At 39.3% G+C, this 21,037-nt stretch overlaps 1 protein-coding gene across 7 annotated transcripts in view; it reads right to left on the reverse strand.

Moving 5' to 3' along the window:
* Positions 1-1,651: 1,651 nt before the first annotated feature.
* Positions 1,652-21,037, reverse strand: part of SHPRH (SNF2 histone linker PHD RING helicase) — an 89,480-nt gene continuing 70,094 nt past the window's right edge. For 2 of the 7 annotated variants that reach the window (XM_014850653.3, XM_014850654.3), the window contains exons 26-30: positions 9,950-10,042; positions 9,168-9,254; positions 8,208-8,386; positions 3,321-3,401; positions 1,652-2,116 (exon numbers count right to left, since the gene is read on the reverse strand). In XM_014850653.3, the coding sequence (XP_014706139.2) occupies positions 2,020-2,116; positions 3,321-3,401; positions 8,208-8,386; positions 9,168-9,254; positions 9,950-10,042 (537 nt within the window). In that variant the 3' untranslated portion in view covers positions 1,652-2,019. Of the gene's footprint in view, positions 2,117-3,320; positions 3,402-8,207; positions 8,387-9,167; positions 9,255-9,949; positions 10,043-17,100; positions 18,632-21,037 lie in introns of those variants that run through there. The other 5 variants (XR_006526743.2, XR_011502567.1, XR_011502568.1 and 2 more) reach the window with 5 other exon arrangements.

Raw genomic sequence — 21,037 nt, forward strand, 5'->3', positions numbered from 1 at the left:
TTATGTGGAAGAATAGTCACAACTGTTTTGAAGAAATAACAGAAGGCTGTGAAATATAAAATTCTGTAGAAACAATTTTTACATCTTTTGTTGAGAGACCAAAACAAAAAACCCACGCTGCACGTTCTACAGCTCAGAAATTAAATCAATCCCCAAATTTCAATTTCCACTAAAATATTTATTTAATTGATATCTTACAGAAATAAATAAGAACAGTTTTTCTCTAATACAGATAGCTATATTTTCATATTTATATATATACTTTTTTTTTTTACAAAATTGAAACATATCAAATTGTTTTCCCTAAAACTTGAGCTTAAAAAGGAATCCTAGGAAAAAAACAAAAAGAAATATTGAAATATGCTCATCATTAAATTATAACCATGGACCTTCTGAGTCTCAGCATGACATATGATTGAGAAAAGAACATGAGAGCTGGAGTCGGGGACCTGGGCTCCACCATTTACTTGCTACGTGTCAGAGGCACGTCTCTCAGTATTTCCGAACCTTAGTTCTCTACCTTTAAAACAGGAATGATATTAATTATACCAACTTCACAGGATTGTTAGGCAAATTAAACATGTGAATGTATAGGAAAGCTCTTTATAATATGTCAAGAGCTACAAAAATAATAGTTCTGTTTAATTTCCTATAAAAGAATCAATGCATATCTCCCTTTAACTGAAGAATAAGCACCAAAAAACATGTGTTTTCTTCAGTTGAATTATGTCACCCCATAAACCTAGATTAAGAAAATGCACCTTAACTGAGCACCAGAGCCTCTTGGACAGTGTGACCCAGGGATATTTCTACTACAGTGTTCTGGGCAGCTAAGTAGGAGCTAATGAGTCCTGAGGGCCATTTAAAACTCGGAAGCTCAAAGAGAACAAAACAAGCACATTTGTATTGCATCAAAGGGCTAGAACACAAGCTATTCCTTATTTAGCAATTTCAAAGTCCATTCATTCTTCACAGAAGAAGAAAACCTAGGTTATTATCATTTGCAATTATTTGCTTATGTGAATATGACATCTTCTGTTCCACACATCAAATACTAGGCCTTGAGGGAAGTCCTAGCGGAATAACATAACAAACCTCATCATCAACTTAGATGTTAGTAGTTTAAAGTCTAGTCACACAGGAATGTGGGAAAGGAAAAGAATCCAACACATCAGTATAATGATGACTAAAAACCCCCCGCCATATTTCCATGTTATAACGATAAGAACTAAAATTACAAAAATTGCAATATTTACAGATACGTCAATCTTAAGACATGTAAAAACTTAACAAAAGGAAAAATCAAAAGTAGAGGAAGCAGTTTAGATAATTTTAAGGTAAACATTAATACCCTTAAAAAAGCTACTTAAACTGCTTACATCAACACTCTTTACCATGTAATAGAAACAGGAAACTATTCAGTGGTTTGATTTTTAGTAGCAAGGTACAGAGAAAAGAACAAATTGCCTAATATGAACTTATTGTGAAGAGTTCTATTACTGTAAAGTTACTATGCGTGGAGCTACGGTCTAAACCTACTCAAATAACTAGGAGTTCATACAATTCACCATTTACTTAAAATATGACTAACGAAACATTGGTGAATCATGTGCTAAAGACACTGAAGGCCCTCCCCAAAGTGAGATCTATATTGGTTAAATATACCAGGTCATATAAAACTAGACTAGTTTACTTTCTTAGTCCAACCCTTTTAAAGACTGATCTTAGCAAAAGAAAAGTACACATTACCTCTCTTAATTCCCTCAGATATAGATATTCTTTGGAACAAAAATAAATGTTTTACTAGGAGAGTAAAATTAAAAATCTTTATAGATCTTTTGGAAACAGTATATTGAAAAGGACTCAACTACTAGAACATTATACAACTAAAAAAGAGAAATTCATTCAAATGAAAACGGCATTGACTCACATCTACTGGATTTTTTTCTTATAACTTTGCTCTAGAAGCTATGAATGTTTTGAGATACATAAAAGTCTGTGGATTGAATCAAGGGGACTTCATTCAAGTTCTTCAGTTTCTTTGGTAAACAGGTCTGCCAGATCAGCCACGGTCAAGACGGAGGCCTCCGAATGCTTCGCCGACGAGTTTGTGTGACTGCAGGATTTCCCAGGTGAGCAGAGTCAGAAAGAAACCCCAGGGAATAAATTACTATATTTGCCTTATCTATTGTTCTAGTCATATACCAATATAAGAATGCTATATTCTTATAAGAATGTAAGAACACATTTGTTCCTAAGTGGTGTGAGTGAGCCAGGAGAGACTCGCAGAAGAGAGGAGGGGATGGGATCATGATGACAGCCAGTTAAATTAGTGAAGACTTCTATGTATTATTTTTAGACTTTGTCGTAAAATGTTTTTTCTCTGCGCCATTAATGAAACAAAGAAACAAAACCCCTGCCAACTGCTACAAAGGCTCTCACCTTACAATTTACCTTCTTACTATCCAAAGTTAATTTGTTTCGAGAGAATTTCAACAGCTCTTCTGCTATTTTATCGAGGCAGTTTAAATATAATCACTGAATTCCATTACATATGGAAACATCAATAACAAAAAGCCTTCACGTTTGAGGCAAAAAGCTCTGTGGTAGCCTCCTTCCTTCCCAGACGCCACCCACGGAAGACAATTTCTGAATTCAAACTGCTTCTTGGCTGCGCGCAGTAGCTCTGCGGCAGCAGTCCCTTCTAAGGCCATGGTCCCCTGTGTGCATTTCCCAGTCGCATCCATCTCACAAGGAGGGAGTAAGACATTTGTTTATGTTTTCAAAATGACTTTAAAGAAAAATTATGGAATAAATACTAGGAAGTCTTATGATTCCAAAGTTAAGTTTTTAAAATAAATGCTGTTCTGGTCTCTCTGCTGCTCTTCTGCCTTTGGAATTAACACCAGGATGACCAGCCGAGTTTTACAGCCAGACCTTCCCATCCGCACGTGACTAAAAGAGTGATGTATAGAGCAGTGTAAGTTTGGTTTTATAGATATCAGACTAAGGCTTTTAGGTGGAGCATAAAGACAGACCTCATTTAAAAAGTAATTCAATGTGGCAAAGAAATGTAGGATAGTCTGGATACTTTTAAACATTACAATCCCTATTGATAAATTAACTCAAAAATTAAAATGTCCCGAGCACTGACTGGGAAGCACTGAATGGGTAAAATGTCATACCCTGCTTTCAGAAAGTACTGGTACTTATATCTATTGGTTTACTAAGTGGTGATGTGAGCGGAGAAGTTCCAAACGCTGACAGCATCTTACACACACTGAAAACCCCCCATGGACGTGCAGTCCCCTGCCACCTACCTCCTCTCAGCAGTTTTCAGCATGGCCTGCATTCTTTCTTCTATCGTTGCTTTAATTAAGAATCTGTGTACAATAGTAGGTCTAGAAGGTACGTAACAATGAGAAGTTTAAAAACATCGAGTTAGAACAAACAGACTTCATCTATTACATGCTGTATTTGTCAGTCAGGTGGTGCTCTCTGCGGCAGGTACTAATCAAGGTGCTGGGGGGCGATCAGCAGTGAATAAAACAAACTATTTAATCTCAATGAACTAACAGTCCAATGAGGGAGACACACAATGAACACATAAACAACTGAGACAGTGTCAGGTCCAGATAATGCCATGAGGAGGCTGACATGAGTTGAAACATGACTGATGGGAATGAGGACGCTAAGCAAGGTAGGAGTGGGAAGAGCACTGAAACAGAAGAAACAGTAAATACATGCCAAGTCCTGGGAAGGACTTGAAGAGAATATGCTGGGCACAAGCTGAAAATGGTCCGGGGACAGAAAGAAGGCGAGCATGGCAGCAGCCTATTGTAAATGAGGGGTAGAGAGGTGCCAATGAGAGTGGAGAGGGGGCAGAGGTCAGATCATGAGGATCTCGTAGGACACGGCAGGAATCTGGATTTTATTGTGGTTATAAGGGGAAGCCATCAGTGGGTTTTATGCATGACTGGAGCTGCACTTGGTTATACTTTCGAAATCCCTTTGGCTGCTGTGGGATGATGGACTGTGGGGCAGCAGGGGTGGAGGCAGAGAAGCCAGTTAGAAAGTTTCGTAGTCGTCCAGGCAAGAGGGTGGACTGCACCACGGCTGTCCCTGTGGAGACAGCAGGCAGTCAGCAGGTCTGGAATACCTTTTGGAGGTACAGCCAACAAGACTTAAATGATGGTTTGGATGTGACGTATGAAGAGAGAAACATGGAAGAGTCCTGGATTTCCGGTCTGAGAAACTATAGATGACAGTGCCACATTATAAGATGAGGAAGACTTGGGCTGCTCTTGTTAATCTCGAGTTTTCTATTAGATAGGTATGGAAAGGGAGGTGTAGAGTTCATAGATTCATGTGCAGAGACAGAACTGGATATATGAATCTGGGACAGGAGCTAAATGGGCATGTCTGGGCTGGGGGACATCCATTAGAGAAGCATCCACATATAAATGCTACTTAAAGCTCTGGACGTGGAGGAGTTCACCTAAAGAGTGTACAGAGGGAAAAAGAACCCTCAGGAACCACTGGCAAGAAGTAGGACATTAATAACACTGGGAGCCTCATTTTAGTGGCATGGTGGGGACAAAAACCCAACCAGAAAGGGTGAGAGAGAATGAGAGGTAAGGAAGTGGAGGTGGAGGCGGAATGGAGGGGAGTGACTTTATTTTAAAGATAGATATTAAGGCATATGAATATGGTAATGTATTACAAAAGGAACATCCTCGAGAAGATGAGAAGGGATGGGATCCAGGACAAGTGGAATGGCTGGCTTTTGAAAGAAAAGGGACACTTCTTCCACCACAATAAAAGGGAAGGAATACAGCGTGCCTTGCTGCCTATTGCTGCAGAAGGAAGATCCATGCTCCTGCCCAAAGCCAATCCCCAGCCCTGAGTTTCAGACCTCTCGCCTGCTCAAGGACACTGCGCCAGCATTCTCCCTCCTCTCTTGCTTCACTAGTTTCTCTGCCTCTAATGAATCATTCTCTTATTATTTCTCCCACATGAGAGGAAAAAAAGCCCCTCTCTTGATCCCACTCTCTTCCTTTCCTCTGTACTTTGCAGCAAAACTCCTCAAAATACTAGTCCTATAGTGACACAGAGGCAGCAGTGCATTGTGGGTAAAAGCATGGACTGTGGAGGCAGAATGGCTGTGTCTGAAGCCTGCCACGTTTACCAGCTATGTGACCTGGGGCAAGTTACTCTCTCTGTTACATAAGTGTCTGTTAATAAAGAAATAAAATCCTATTCTCTCTCACACTCAAATCAGGCTATCACCCCCACCACTCCACCAAAACTGGCTTTGACCCCCATGCTGCTAAATCTAATGATCACTTCTCAATTCTCACTTACTTGACATTTCGACAGGATGACACAGTGGATCACATCCTCCTCCTGAGTTACAGCCTTTACTTGGCTCCCGGGACACCTCTCTCTTCTGGTTTTCTTCCTAACTCACCGCATGATCTTTATCTGTCTCTTTTGCTGGTTCCTCCTCTTCTCCCAGAGCCTTTACCTTTGGTGGGCTCGGGAGTTTAGTCCTTGGTCCTCCTCTCTATCTACTCTCACTCTGCAGGAAATCTCATTCAGTCTCATGACTTAAAAATACCATTACTTGCTGGTGACTTCCAAATGCATCTCTATAGTCCAGATTTCTCTCCTGAACTCTGGACTTGTGTGTCCAATTACAGAAGAGAAATTTCCACTTGGACGTCTAATAAACATCTCAAACTTTTATCTAAAATAAACTCTGTTCTTCTCTCACCAAACCTGCTCCACCTTGCAGTCTTTCCCAGCTCAACTGAAAGCTACTTTATCCTCTAGTTGTCCAGGCCAAAAACCATGGTGTTAACCTTGACTCACACCCATGTCCAGCCTGTCAACAAATACTATTGGTTGTGTACCTTCAAACTCTATCCGGAACCTGACCACTTCTCACTCCATCCGCTGCTTCTAACGTGGTCCAGGTCACCTTCATCTCTCACCAGGACTACCGCAACAGCCTCCTAACCATTCTCCCTGCTTTTCCTCTTCCATGCTGCCCTTCCCCCAGGCCTCAACATCGCACTCAGAAGGATTCTTTCAGCACTTAGGTTAGATCACAGTCACCCCTCTGCTCCGAGCCTTCCAGGGACTCGCCATCTCACACGCAGCGAAAGCCTCCTGGGCCCATATAACAGCCCCATTCCAAGCCCTCTGACTTCACCTCCTACTTCTCCCCGCTTCGCTCACTCTCCTCCAGCGAGTCGGCGCTGTGCCAGTCCTCAGACACACCAGGCACACTCCTGCCTCAGGGCCTTTGCACCGAGCGTGCTGTCGACTTGAACGCTCTTCCCTAAGACCTCTGCGTGACTTCCTCTCTTTTCTTTATCTCATTTTTCATCTCCTTGTTCAGATGTCACCTTCCCCATACGACCTTCCATGCCTTCCTGCCCAGCCACCTGTGCTCTTAATCCCCTCACCTGCTCTACTTCTCCAACTCCTAACATGGCCTGTGTTTACTTATTATGTTTATTGTTTACCATCTGTCCGTCTTCCAACCCCTTACAACTAGAATTTGAGCTCCATGAAGGCATCTCAAGTACCTAGACCAGTGCCTGGCACACAGAAGCGCTCAACAAAAATGTACTGGATGAAGTACGTGAGCATTAATGCAGGCAGACTGTGCAAGGGGGTGATGAAAGATGAGGGCCTTCTAATCTGACGGCATGTTTCCCCGTATGAGGCAAGATCACCGTCAACGGGGAGGAGGAAGATACAAAGACTTCAGACAGTCTCCTCAGAAGGCAGAACAATCCACTGACTAGGGATGCACAGCGGTGCTGGGGGGCCGTGTGGAATGGCCTGTTTAGACTGTGGCCTCACAGCTGAGATCAGTCCAGTACATGCTTTAGAAACACTGATAAGACAAGAAGTCAGTGTTTAAAAATATAAGACAAAACAAACACACAAAAAACACAACCAGCTAAGACGTGACTGCATTTTCCATGACACTTGGCAATACTTTAGAACAAGCTTGCATTTACTACAATTATATTACTTTGCCATATGTGCTAAGGGTTTGTTTGAAGAACAGGTCTCTTTCCTGCTTAAAATGAAAACTCATCATTTGCTCTCCCGGCTATGGCTTACAGAGCAGTCTATATTGCTGATTAGGGCACACAAGACCTCATCTCCTGCCACTCCTCTCCTCATACTTTATACTCCAGCAGCTCCAAACTCCTCACAGCCCCTAGAAATACCACATTGCTCTCCCCGCTGTGTTTGTGCACATGCAACTCTCTTTGGCTGCATGAACCCCCTTCTCTAGCCCAACTTTGAAATAATTATTCCCTCAAGACTGAACCTAATGAAGCCCTTCTTGTTTCTCTGGCACACAACCCATCACTCCCTCCTTTTGTGACCACAGTACTTCTAGCCACATGTCTGAACACTCCGCAGTAACATGGTAAGTCATCTGTTTCCCATCCTACACACTAACCTCCTTGGGGCAACACATTACGTCTTATTCAGTTGAATGTTATCTAACATAATGCCTGTTATATAGGAGGTGCTCAGTCAATATTTATTTAATGAGTGCTCAGTATGGATGTATTTTTTTTTTAAACACTCAAGGTATCGCACATCCAGGAGGTAATACATCTGAAATGACTTATGAAAGATAATTGTCCATTCTGATACTTTAATAAAAGTAACATATACTATAAATACTCACCTTAGGTTTGCTCTGGGCCTTAAACTAAATCTAATTCTCTCTCAGAGTGGACCTGGGGGGCTGTCTTTTCCTAAAGGGAAGAATTTAAAATGGAGCTATTTGTTTCCAGTCGTGCCTGACATATGCCTTCTTGCAAATACGGGCTACGTTAGGTATTCAGACATCAACTCTTCTCAGAGTCATGATGGACGCCTTCCACCACACAGTTGTCTTAAGCATTTTAAGAACTGTTTTGATGAAGTGATCAGGGTAGTTTCTGAAGGAGGGAAGACAAAAATCTGGGAGAATGTGGGGTGTTTGCTGCTTGGAGGAGGGAGGGTTGGAGATCTCAAGATGTCTTTTGGTTATATAATACTTGAAAATTAAATAAGGAGGTAAGCAAAATGATTAGGTTATGATGAACATAAATGAAGAGTTTAAATGCTGATTCGTATCGGAGAAACGTGAAGCAAACGTGACTGACGTTAATTATAGTCCTTACTTTGTTTGTCCAATTCGGTGCACCCTTCCTATGGCCTGAAGCTCATGGGCAGGGTTCAGTATGGGCTCCACCAAGAGAACGTGAGTTGCTTCGATGATGGTTAATCCATTAGAACCTGTGTGCAGGGGCAGCAGCAAAATATTGATTTGGGGATCATATTTAAATGCTGAAAGGTTCTCCTAAAAAAGAAAGGTACATTTAAATTTTAGCTGGATCAGTTAAAAATAAGAGCAGTATATTATAGCTCATATTAAATATGCCTAATGGTATCCAGGTCATTGTGAAATGTAATAACTAAGAAAATAAAAAGTAAAATACCAATTTTATAAAATGTAAACTGTCTGCTGGACTTTATGAGGAAAAGTGTCACATAAGCTCTCTTGTCCTTTACAGTATATAGTGGCATCACAAGATATGTGTATGGGATGTATAAACATTAAACTATACAAGCTTAGAGGACAAAGAGAGCCAGAAAGCGAAAGAATGTGTTAGAATGAGTATGAGATAAAGACGTGGATCTGCTAAATTGTCACTTGGTCTTTCTGTGTTTGTCTCTTAGGGTGTGCACCTGTCACTGTGCTGGTGTCATGTAAGGACAACCTGAACTTAGGCAGTCTTGCCTGATACAGTGTCTTTAGAACCCAATCCCAGGGGCATGAGGCCCCTGTCCATTCAAAAGGCAGATCAGAGGCCATCTTTTCCTCTATTAAAGAAAAGCACCTCAAGTCAGGAGATCTTTAACAAATGGTCTTGCTGCTGGGTATAACCGAATAGAAGAAAATAACTACAGTTTCCCTACTTTGCTTTTGAATGTTAATTTTATAGTTACTCAAGAACTCAAATCCTGGAGTTTATGTCTATATATAACACAATACAATAAATTCAAGTAAGCTAGTTAACAGCAGCTTTAATCTGCAACTGAATCCACTCCGAAAATATGAGTAAAATCTCTGGACGTACCTGAAATGTCTTTACACGACTGATCTGTGCAAATTCCATGCTGTTGTCAGTGAGAGCTTTTGAAATAATATCTAATACATCTTGCCACTAAAAGCACAGAAAACAATAAGAAAACAAATATTTACACACAGCTTTCATATGAAGCGGATATGAAAAGGGATTAAATCAAAATGACTTTCTATCTCAGAACTAAACAAACACAAAAACAAAACCTTCAAATGAAGCACCATCAATATTATTTAGTTCAATCTTGAAACGGTTGTGGGTTTTTTTTTTGTTTTAAATTAAATGCTGGTTAAAGATAGAGTAAAAAACAGGACTGTCTTCAAGAAATGAATTAAGATAAACAAAAGTAGTAGAAAATAAATAATGAAGTGCTTAATGGATGTAGTTACTTATCTTTCAAAAATGAAAACTAGAATTTTTACTCAATACTTCATTCAGTAGATTTTCTTTTTTTTAAACAATCATGTTCATTTGTGAAATGAGACTTCCAAGGTTACAATTTTCAATTTTAAAAATATTAATATAAGAAAATCCCTAAGTAAAATTAATAGAAAAACATGAGATGCAGCTGTAGGAATTGCCTTGTGAAGCAGCATCAAATTTCTGTACAGATAATTCTGACCTATGAACATAGAAAAAAAGGTAACGTGGAAAAACCTATTAGTAATTCTGCGTCTCAAGTGTATTCTGGCAAACAGTAACAATTAGTTCTCAGATATAAACTGGTCAGAGACAGAAAGCCAGTCTGAGTTAAGACAGAATGCAAATGATTATACCGTTGAGAAAACGAGCGCTTTAGCCCCTGGATCTCTACGCTGGATTCTCTTCAGAGTTCTGACCACAGCTTCCACCTTGGTAGAATGGCTGCCCTTTGAACACAAGGGAGAAGACACATTACTATCAAATAAAATGTAGATAACAGTGGAATGGAAAACCAACATAAAACACTTTATTATCAAAAGTATAGGGCAGGTGCATATGTGTTTATCCTTTTTTATTTTGTATTTGCTGGAAATTTTCTTTTGTCTGAAATTGCAGAAGTTCCAAAATTTATACCCTGAGAGAATCAACTATAAAAGTACACCAGAAAGGCACACAGTGCTATGACCCTGAAGATATAATTTTTTAGTGAAGCGGTTAGGTTTTGTAGTTACAAAATTTCATTACTTTAGATAAGAAGATCTGATATTCAAAAACACTCTGTTCTTCAGCTATTATGGTGGTGGAAATGGTAAGAATACAATGAATCAAAACTCCTACATAAGCAAACAGCGCAGGATCTGATGCACAAAGAATCCTTTCTCACAGTGGCATGACAAAGGACAATGACAGAGGGACAAATGATGTCCCCGTGGACTGAAGCAGATGTATACAAAGCTAGATAAATATTTAAAGAGTGCTCTTGGCATTTTCAATAATCCATTTCCACTATGAGTGTGAAAATAAGAAAATGAATAAAGCTTTTTTTTTTTTTAAAGATTGGCACTTGAGCTAACATCTGTTGCTAATCTTTTTTGTTTTTCCCTTCTTCTTCCCCCTTAAAGGCCCCCAGTACACAGCTGTATATTCTGGTTGTAGGTCCTTCTGGTTGTGCTATGTGGGATGCCGCCTCAGCATGGCCTGACGAGTGGTGCCATGTCCGCTCCCAGGATCTGAACCGGCAAAACCCTGGGCCGCAGAAGCAGAGCGCATGAACTGAACCACTCGGCCACGGGCCGGCCCCAAGGCAAGCGTTTCTGTAGGCTTCACTGAGAAAGTGTCCCTCCTGGAAGGCTCTGGGAGATGGTATGACACGGAGATTAAGGCACGGACTTCTGAGTGAGACAAATCTGAATTCAACTGCCAGTTCTGCATCTCAAAGTCTTACAAATTCCAACTTTTTTAAGCCTTAGTTTCCGCAGCTGCCAAGCAGCATGATAATTATATTCATTTCCAACGGTTGTTGTGATGGTTAAATGAGAAAATGCATACAAACGTTGAGCCCAACACCCGGCAAATAGTAGAGAGCAACTTACAATCTTTCTGAGACCTTAAACATGAGCACTATAATGACACAGACTACTCACAAGGGGGCAGATCTAACCAGAAAGAAGCAGAAATATTCTCACAGCAGCACTACTCTTCTCCTCAAGCCCCAGCCCCATTACAGGAAGAGATACTCAAAGGTAAAAAGAGAAACAAACCAAGGAAGAGAGCTATACTAATTTTAAGTTCGCAAGATAGCATTATGGAAAAATTTAAAAATTCTCATACTAAAATCCTGAGTCTACACTTATTTCTCTGGATATGTAGACTTTCAATTATACTTGAAAAGTTAAAAAATATAAGGGACCTATTTCAGTCTAAAAATTACTTTAAATAAGAGCAAAACTGGGGCTGGCCCAGTGGTGCAGCGGTTAACTTCGCACGTTCCACTTCTTGGCGGCCTGGGGTTCGCCAGTTGGGATCCTGGGTGCGGACATGGCACCACTTGGCAAACGCCATGCTGTGGTGGGCGTCCCACATATAAAGTAGAGGAAGACGGGCATAGATGTTAGCTCAGGGCCAGTCTTCCTCAGCAAAAAGAGGAAGATTGCCAGTAGTTAGCTCAGGGCTAACCTTCCTCAAAAAAAAAAAAAAAAAAAAGAGCAAAACTATCTCAAGAGAAAACAGGAAATCATGGATAAAATGATCATTTAGGAGTTTAGACAGAAACATCCATGTTCTTTGCAAGGTCTCATTTTCAAAAATATTTTCAAGTGAAATACCAGGACAGCTATGAACCCTTCCATCTATTAAGCTACTTCTTACAAAAGTTGAAAAGAAAACAGAATAATCTTTTGTGGGGAAAATTCCCAGCTGGAATGCTAACTCTACAAAGAAAAAGACCAAAACATTCCCCTTTATCAAAGTCTGACCAGTTCAGTGGAAGTTCCCAATGATCTCATTTGGGCCCAGTCCAGTTACTTTCCACGATCACAGAAGAATAAGGAAGCCGAGGCACGGACAACTCTGCTTGGCAGGAGCTCTGTAAGGCAGTGAGCCGAGCTTAATACCCTTTTCTTCCAGATGGACAGAAAGTGGCTACTGAGAATGAGAACAATGGAGAAAGTGGGTGGCCCGTATATGTCCGTGGCTCTTGGTTTAAGCATGCATGCCCCGTACAATTTTTGAAAACAAAGCCAACAAATGCATAATCCTTATGTTAGACCAACGTGTTAAGGCAGTTTCTCCACGACAAAAGATTTCATGTTTTAGACTATTTGAAGACATTTAAATTATCATAAATTATCTTTAAAAATTGCTTCAAGTTACAAGATGCTATGTTGAAAATCCACTGCCTCTACGAGTCTATTTTAACAAGAATTCATAATTTGTTTCAAATGAAAAGAAAATGCTATAGACAACGAAGGATTATTGATCTAAAAAGGTAACACAGAAAGGTAGTAAACAGTAGGAAAAAAACTGAATAGAAGTTAGGTAAAGATCTGGTTTCTGTCCTATTTCCTAGATATATCACAAGAACTTTTTTGATAACTCTAAAAAAATTACAAAAAAAGCAATATATGTTTATTTGACAACGAAGCTAACAGAAGTATATAGGATTAAAAAATTTATATCTATTTTTTATGCCTTTCCTTATCTGAAAACCACTAAGAATTTGGCATTTATCCTGTTAGACCTTCTTATATATTTTAGAAGCCTACTACATAAAAATGCACACACACCCCACAAACATTCTTAAACATATTTTATAACGTGGCCTTTTCATTTAACCCTGTCTTTTAGCAATCTTTTCATGTAGGACCTTTTTATTTACCTCAGTTCAATGGTTGCACAATATTTAGGGTTCAACAATTTCATTAAATATTTGCTTATTAAAATATATCTAGATTGATTTCATTTTTTTTTTCTGAGGAAGATTTGCCCTCAGCTAACGTCTGTGCCAATCTTCCTGTATTTTGTATGTGGATCGCTTCCACAGCATGGCTGACAAGCAGTGTCGGTCCATACCAAGGATTTGAACCAGTGAACCTGGGCCACCAAAGCAGAGTGCATGGAACTTTAACCACTAGGCCACAGGTCTGGCCCCTGATTTCATTCTTTTTTGTGTACAAACAATACTTCGGTGACTATGGTTGTCCCTACAGCTTTGGGTACAAGTTGCAAATAGTTGTGTCGGATAGGCATGTCAAAATGGAATTGTTGGTCAAAGGTTAAAGGAACTTTTTAGATATCTGGATTTTGGTAGATTCCTTATCAAGCTGCCCTCTAAAAATGCTAGAACTTTTAACTATCAACAGTTAAATGTGCCTGCTTCTTTGCACACTTGTTGAAATTTAATTTTTTGCCAATCTGATAGGCAAAATGAGGAACCAAATTCTCTTTTAGTCTGCATTTTCCTGACAGTGAGTTTGAACATCATTTGTTGGCCATTTTCTATTCCTCTTCTGTGAACTGTCTATCCATATCCTTTGCCAATTAAAAAAAAAGGGGTTATTCTTTCTACTGATTTGTAGGACTTCTCATATACTGTTACATGTTAAATTTATGTTGTAAATATTTTCCTACCTCTCTGTATGTAGTTCACATTTAATTGTACTAAATGCAATAACGTAAGGAAAAGCGCTCTATTAATACATTATATTAGTTACAGAAATTCTCAACTGCTTAACAAATGACATCTGGATTTAAAAGTAAGTATTTTTTGACTTTACTATTTTATTAGATTTTTCTGTGCTTGAGATTTAACTTTGTCTTTCATAAGGGGAAAATCAAAGATTTTATTTGGAGAAGAACAGCTCTTTCCTCAATCAACTGCCCGGCCATAGTCCTGTCTAGTATGATTTCACATAATACCATACCTCAGAGTATAGTACACTTCTGTCACTCATCTGTCAATATAATGTTTGAAAACAAGGAGAAAATGGCATTTACTTTTATATCACCTAGAGCTTAGCATGGTCCTCTGTAAATAGTACACACACACTCAGTTTATTTAATGCAAAAAAATTTAATATTTACTTTTAGGCTTCTCAGTCCCAAACACACCTGAGTAAAACAAATGAATAAACAAAATAAAAATAAAAGAGGGTTAAAAGACAGTTTAAAATTCTCAACATATTTTTCATTCATTCAGAATGGTTAACAATAGATAAATCAAATCTTGTGATTAATCTCTAGCTTTCCCACTTATAAAAGCTGGAGAGACTCAGACAAGAGCAGCCATGAAAGACAACGGATGCGATCTAACACGAAGCAAGCTCCTGGTGGATTCTGTGCTGGGTAGTGTGTAAGGAAATCACTGGAACTGCTCTTAAAGGAAGCTGTCAGATGGAGGGCGGTGCCACCTCATTCATGCTGATCAACCATTTTGTCACCTACCCATCAGCAGCCATAGGACAGGTGAATAAAGTCAGCAGACTCGGTGGGCTTTTATTCTCAATCTTCAGAATCATGGATTCCTACCACGTAGGCCCTTACTCACGAAGTTTTTTTCTCTTTCCTGCTTGCGCTTTCTCACTTGCAAGTGAAAAGTGAGAGTCCCAAAATAATACTGAAAAGACCATGGTTGGTCTAAGGGCAGAGTCAATGAAAGTGAAGAGACGTAGGCAGACTTTCTTCCGCATTTCCCCCATCACTCAAGTCCCTCCAACGTCTCAGGAAGTTCATGTTTGATTATTCAAATCATTCATTTATCACTCAACAAAAACTTACTGTCCACCTAAATAACAAGAACTACATCAGGCACTGGACATCCAAAGATGAAAAGACACACCCCCTTGCTCCCAAACAGGTACAGCCGAATGCATGTTAGAGCACAGAAGAAAGCAAAGGATGGTTTGCACTGCTGGTTCGGCTTGGAAGCAATTGAAGTGCATGCTTGACTATACCATCTTAATGAGCACTACACACATTCTACAGCTTTTTCAACTGTTTCTCTCCATCTCAAATACATAAATGAACTTGGGCTCAAATCTGCCTGCTTCTGAGAAGACTATTCAATGTGGTCACTGCTACAGGAAAAAAATATTCACTTCATTAAAAAAGATTAAAACAGGAAGAAAGAGATGGGTTATATATAGACAGGCCTGGAGGGGATCACAGAAAAGGCAAACAAGAGAAGGATGAGGACATGTGGACATCAATTTATCCCTGTGCAAGGTGTTAGAGTAAGAATATTCTCAAGACAGGTAAATTGGTAGCCTCAGTCTAACTTAGCTTACTTTTTAGCTGTACCAGTAAAAACACAGATGCAAAGTTAAGCTGGAATGACATGTATCAGGAAGGAGGGTGCATGGGAATAGAAATCCCACAAAACTGCCAGATAATTTCACAATATATTAGGTTAATGAAGTTGCATTTAATTATAAGAACCTCTGTTCTCTTCTGAAGTTCTTGTCCCTTTCCTCATTCCCATCCTTTCTTGCGAATCTTATCAGTTCTTCCAGATATACATCCATCAACCCTGACTTCATGATCAACGCTTGGTTTTTCTTCATGTTTCTGAAACATCCATGACCAAGGCTCAGCTTTGCAGTGAAGACACATCGTCTGTCCTCTGCCCTGCCTTGACCATATCTTCGTAGATGTTCTCTCTGAGGCACTAGTTCTCTCTAAGGTCAACAAGGGAATCAGGAAGGGAGATACACAGTGTGACCACTCAGATCAAGTCAGTGCCTCTCCTGGTTTTCCACTCATGAGGTGAGCAGCCAAGAGCCCTATTATAGTCAACAAGGAAGAAAAAGGATGGAATGCTCCTTCCTTACAACAAAAGAATCACATAAAATTGTTCTTTATGAAGATCTTTGCTCCCTTGCTTTTAATTTAATCAACAAAAAACCAAACAAGGTTGTAAAGCTACACAAACCAGAGGTCTTTCACTTTCTGGAAAATTAAGTACAAACTTAAAAGCTCCAGACTTTTGGGTAGGAAGTCAAGACAATGAGAGAACAATTAAGAGCCATTAGCAACAAAGGCAAACAAAGAATATTACTCGTGAAGCTGGCCTAGAGGTTGTCCAGTAGCACAGCTAAAGATGAGAAATGTCATGTAAGCTCTTGTCTACTCTAAATAGGTAAACAAACTTATTTTCATCACCAAGTTAACCCTGATTGGAACAAGGCAGCTCTATAGTCTCAGGTTCCTGTTATAAAATTCTGAGAACCTAAACTTTGAGTGAAAAGTTGTTAAACATGTTAAAAGGATGGAAAACTCAGTTTTGTTTCCTTGACATATATTTAGTAGATTGGAAGAATTATAATAAAAAGCTATCAAGTAGTATCTAATTTAGACTTTATTCAACCCCTCCCCTCCAAATTGGGCCTAAACATTTTACCAATGCATTTTTAGAGTGAGGTACTGTTTTTCATTCCCTGAAGTCTTATTGGAGAAAGAGGAGAGAATAATATTGATAGGAAAAATCCTTGAGTAAGGCATAGAGGATACACCGTAGTTGACTTCACTCTATTCCTTTCCCTCCACCTCCTGTCTGCTGAGATTCCTCACTTAGGGAAGGAAGGAGAGGAAGGAGAGCAGATGTGAGATCTCCCTACTGCAAGAGCAAAGGCTACTTACACTTGATTTACACAAATAAAAGAAAAATGGTTCTCTACGACGGAAAAGCTATCGTTGCTTTGCATTTTTCTTTAATAACTTCTACAATAAAAGTGGAAACTAGGGCAGCTGGAAGGAGGGCGTGGCAGCCCATGAGCCTGAAGCTTGCTGCCGTACGTCCCTCATCCCTGGTCTAGTCCTTCGTCCTCCTTCCACCCCGTCTATCTTCCCTCTTTACCTAATGTGTCCACGCTCCCCTCCCAGCCCTTCCGCTTTGTAAAATCTGTGGATTCTGAGGGTCGTGCTTATTGAGCTCCACTGGTAGAATTAAGGGCGAAGGTGGCTGCTGTGTCCTGAGGAGCAGCAGAAAAAAGTCAACACAATGGAGTCCGTGAGTGTACTCAGTCACATTCTTCATCAAACATTGGAGAGACAGACGATTCATGCTCACAGACTATCTTACGTCAAGAGGCAGGCCATATCTTTAGAGAGTTTATGTATATTCCATACATATGAAATACACACACACTAATACACATATTCAACATGTCAAATAATGTCTTACATTAAGGGGGTTGTCAGTCACTTATGACTCCAAAATGAAGGCAGAAGGAAGTCATTTTCAGAAGTGTAAAAACTCTGAAATTTGCCATTTACATACTCAGCATGCTAAAATTTCTTGAAGCAGTATAACGTAGTGAAAAAAGAGCTGTAGAATGAGGATTACATGGATAACGGTGCCAGATGAAGCTGACACAGAAATGAGGGAAGCTGGCTAAAAAAATAACAAATTCTGTTAGACTGGGGGGCTTGGAAGAGTCTTCTTTGAAAAGCAAAGTTTAAATGACACAGGATTAGGATGACAGTCCCGTCTGCACGACTTCAATCACTTTACTTGGTTCTACAGTGAACAGTATTTATATTATAATGCTGTACACACCATTTACTGATGTTCTCTAGTCTGGAAGACACGTCTATAATTAGATAACCAAATGTGAATGTTATAAACATTATAATATAAAAATGATACTACAACACAGGTTAGGATGTGGAGGGGAGAAGAAAGAGTGAAGAAGGAACAGATGCATTAATTTCCTCATATTTTAAAGTGAGGCATCAGAAGATACTGTCTAAAGCTAGTATTTCAAGAAACAAAATTTACATATATTACTGAAAGTCATACACGATGTCTATAACTAAAAATAGAAATTGGTCACAGTGGCAAGGCAAAGAAGGGAGAACGGAGCAGAGCATTACTTTTGTGTGTTCTGTTTTATTTTGAATGAATTATTTCTACTAAAAAATAAACAATATGCTTTTTGTCTACCCTCATTTCTTATGGATAAACGAGGGTTTTAGGGGAATGGGTGGGAGGCCTGTAATTCTGGCCCCTTTTAAACTTATTATCTCAATGATACAATCGGAATTGTTCAGCACAAGTGAGCTGGTCTTCGGATTACGTCACTACCCTCGTGCTGCAAGCCATTGTACCTGCAGAGTCTCTCACTGCTCTAGGGTCAAACGGGTGCCTAATCTGTGCTACCTGTGCCACAGACGCCGAGTCTCAGCTTTGTCAGAGGTGGGGCAATCACATCTGAAACAGAGCACAAAGAATATTTGCATCTTTCCAGTTATTACTTGAGTTGATTTTTACAGTTTTTTAAACATACTATAAGAATCAAACGTTTTGAAGGGCCAGCCTGGTAGCATGAGCAGTTAAGTTCGTGCGCTCCACTTTAGCAGCCTGGGGTTTGTTGGTTTGGATCCCGGGTGCGGACCTATGCACTGCTTGTCAAGCCACACTGTGGCGGGCGTCCCACATGTAAAATGGAGGAAGATGGGTGTGGATGTTAGCTCAGGGCCAGTCTTCTTCAGCAAAAAGAGGAGGATTGGCAGCGGATGTTAGCTCAGGGCTAATCTTCCTTAAGAAAAGAATTAATTAAAAAAGAAAGAATCAAAGGTCTTGAGACTAGAGATTTTTTTGAAGATTCAGCTCACTGAGGACCAACACTTTAAAGAAGACAAAATTACACAACTTAGCTTTTCCCCTCCCCTCCCCCCAAAACAGACCCACGTTCTGTAATCAGTAATATGACCAACTGGGATTATAACTCGGTGATAGGTAGTAGATCTTTCTTTAGTTTTCCTTGGTGGTTTGTAACTTGCAAATAACTTGAATGTTTCCTATTATTGTTCGCCATAGAGGAAGTCATTTCCTGTCTTGGTATTTTCCCACTTTCACTACTTTTATTCTGGACATTTCTTTTTGAAGTAGAGCTAACTCTTTCAATGTGCCTGTGCTGTCCATAGTAGTTCCAGCTGAGTAAGATCAGTTAACATTGTTTTATTTCAGTCTGCACCTGTTCATCATGCTAAAAACCCATGTTGGTAGTGACAGATACAATTTAGCGCAGTGATGCAGCTTGTGTGATTGGTCTCACAAAGTAGGAATAATTTCCAAGCATACTCCTGGGGCAAGTGCTGGGTTTTTCAAGCATTCACATGTTACCTGAATAAAGTTCAATGGAAACTCTGCCTAGGGTGTGGGAAATCTTACGAGTGTGCTAGGCCACAAAATATTACCCTATTCTTTTAAACATTTTGCATATGATTTCAAAGAGATAAGCTAGCAATTGCAAAAAGGTTAAAAATTTTATTTGGACACAAAGCCCGTTAGGGATATTATATGGAAATACTATTCAATTATTTATGCATCCATCCATCATGCATCCACTTACTGAGTACCTGTTACATGCTACGCATTGTTCTAGATGCTGAGGATACAGTAGTGAATAAAACAAAGGCCCCATCTCATGAGTAATGTCCTTTCCACATTTTAATGGAATTTACACTCTACAAAGTATAAGTTTTCCACAAAGGTAATTTCATAAAGATAATTTATAGTTTTCATTTTAGAAGTCTCTATTGCAAGTTCAATTTATGGCAAGCTATTGCTAACTTCAACACAAGTTGACTCACTAAGTTCAGAATTACAAGTTTTGGCCAGTGAGTAGAAACTGTTTTCTACAATTATAATATTTACTCATGACATTTTCTGATAAAAACAATTGCATTCTAAATGTAGCAATGTTCACGTGCAAGCATCTTATATAAAAACATTTAGTTAAGTGTATTTAAATATAATTACTTGTGGGTTATATTTACCAAATTATTTTATGCCAACTTTAAACTCAGAATTTTGTAATCATTCTTTTTCCACCTAGAAGTTTATTTTAATTATATTTAGAAAGTACAAGACAGACTTCACAAGTCACCTTTGAATCAACTGAACAAAAACTTAAAAAAAAGAAAAGGAAGGAAACGATAGGATTCTATACATTGTAGAATTTGACACATGGCATTCCTAGGCTTCTCTGGGAACTTATAGAAGTAAATATAGAAATACAGTATTTTTTTTCTCTACAAAAGGACTGTATAAAACATCTCTATTATCAACAGATTTGCTCGTTAAAAATGCAGATTCCTGGACCAGATCCCAGATCTAATAAGTTAAAATTTATAGGAATGGGGCTTGAAAAAACTCTTTATTTTAAAAAGCATGCCAGTTATTAGTCACTCAAAAGTTTGAGAAGATGAAGCATTGCACTTGTGTGTGGCTGCTGTTTTGCTGTGGCTATAAATCCATATAGTCGATCTTCTCCTGGACAGAAACTTCTTATGACGTAACAATCTTGTCCATTATAGGGTCAGGGTTTCCAGTGACAAAAATGCTTTATATGAAACCCAGCCAACTTAGGACACAGAGAACATGCCACGTGGGGCCTATGTCCTGCCAGAAGGCCTACTTCACCATCCCAAATGCCTGGCAGTTGTCAGAACTTGCAAGGGGAATTTTGTTTACTTTGTGAAATGCCCAGTAGGTTCCAAGGGTCATTCAGGAATACTGTCACACTGCCGCTAGGCAGATACAGTCTGTAACGCAAATGTATCCACTGAAGGGCACACTGTGATCTCAGCATTCGGTTTATTTCTACGGTCAATCAGTAGGATTCCTCACATTGTGAAACACTAGCAGAAAAAAATGTCATATTATTTAATGCTATTTTTATGTTCTCCAAATAGCTTTTCTCTGAGATCAGCCATATGATGAAGCACTACGTATGATATTATATTATGCTGGTTGCTACGTCTGAGAGTCGACGTGACTGCTTAGAGTGAAATAAACATTTCAGATAAGACAAAAACTTTAATAAAATAAAAAATTACTTCTCAGGATTGTTTAATAAAGATCAGGGATTTGATAGTCAACCACAAAAGGAAAAACACCCTAAGTTTAGGAACAGTTTGAACTAATACATAAAACTTTC

The sequence above is a fragment of the Equus asinus genome, chromosome 1 (genome assembly GCF_041296235.1).
Source record: "Equus asinus isolate D_3611 breed Donkey chromosome 1, EquAss-T2T_v2, whole genome shotgun sequence".
In the NCBI taxonomy this organism is placed as follows: Eukaryota; Metazoa; Chordata; class Mammalia; order Perissodactyla; family Equidae; genus Equus; species Equus asinus.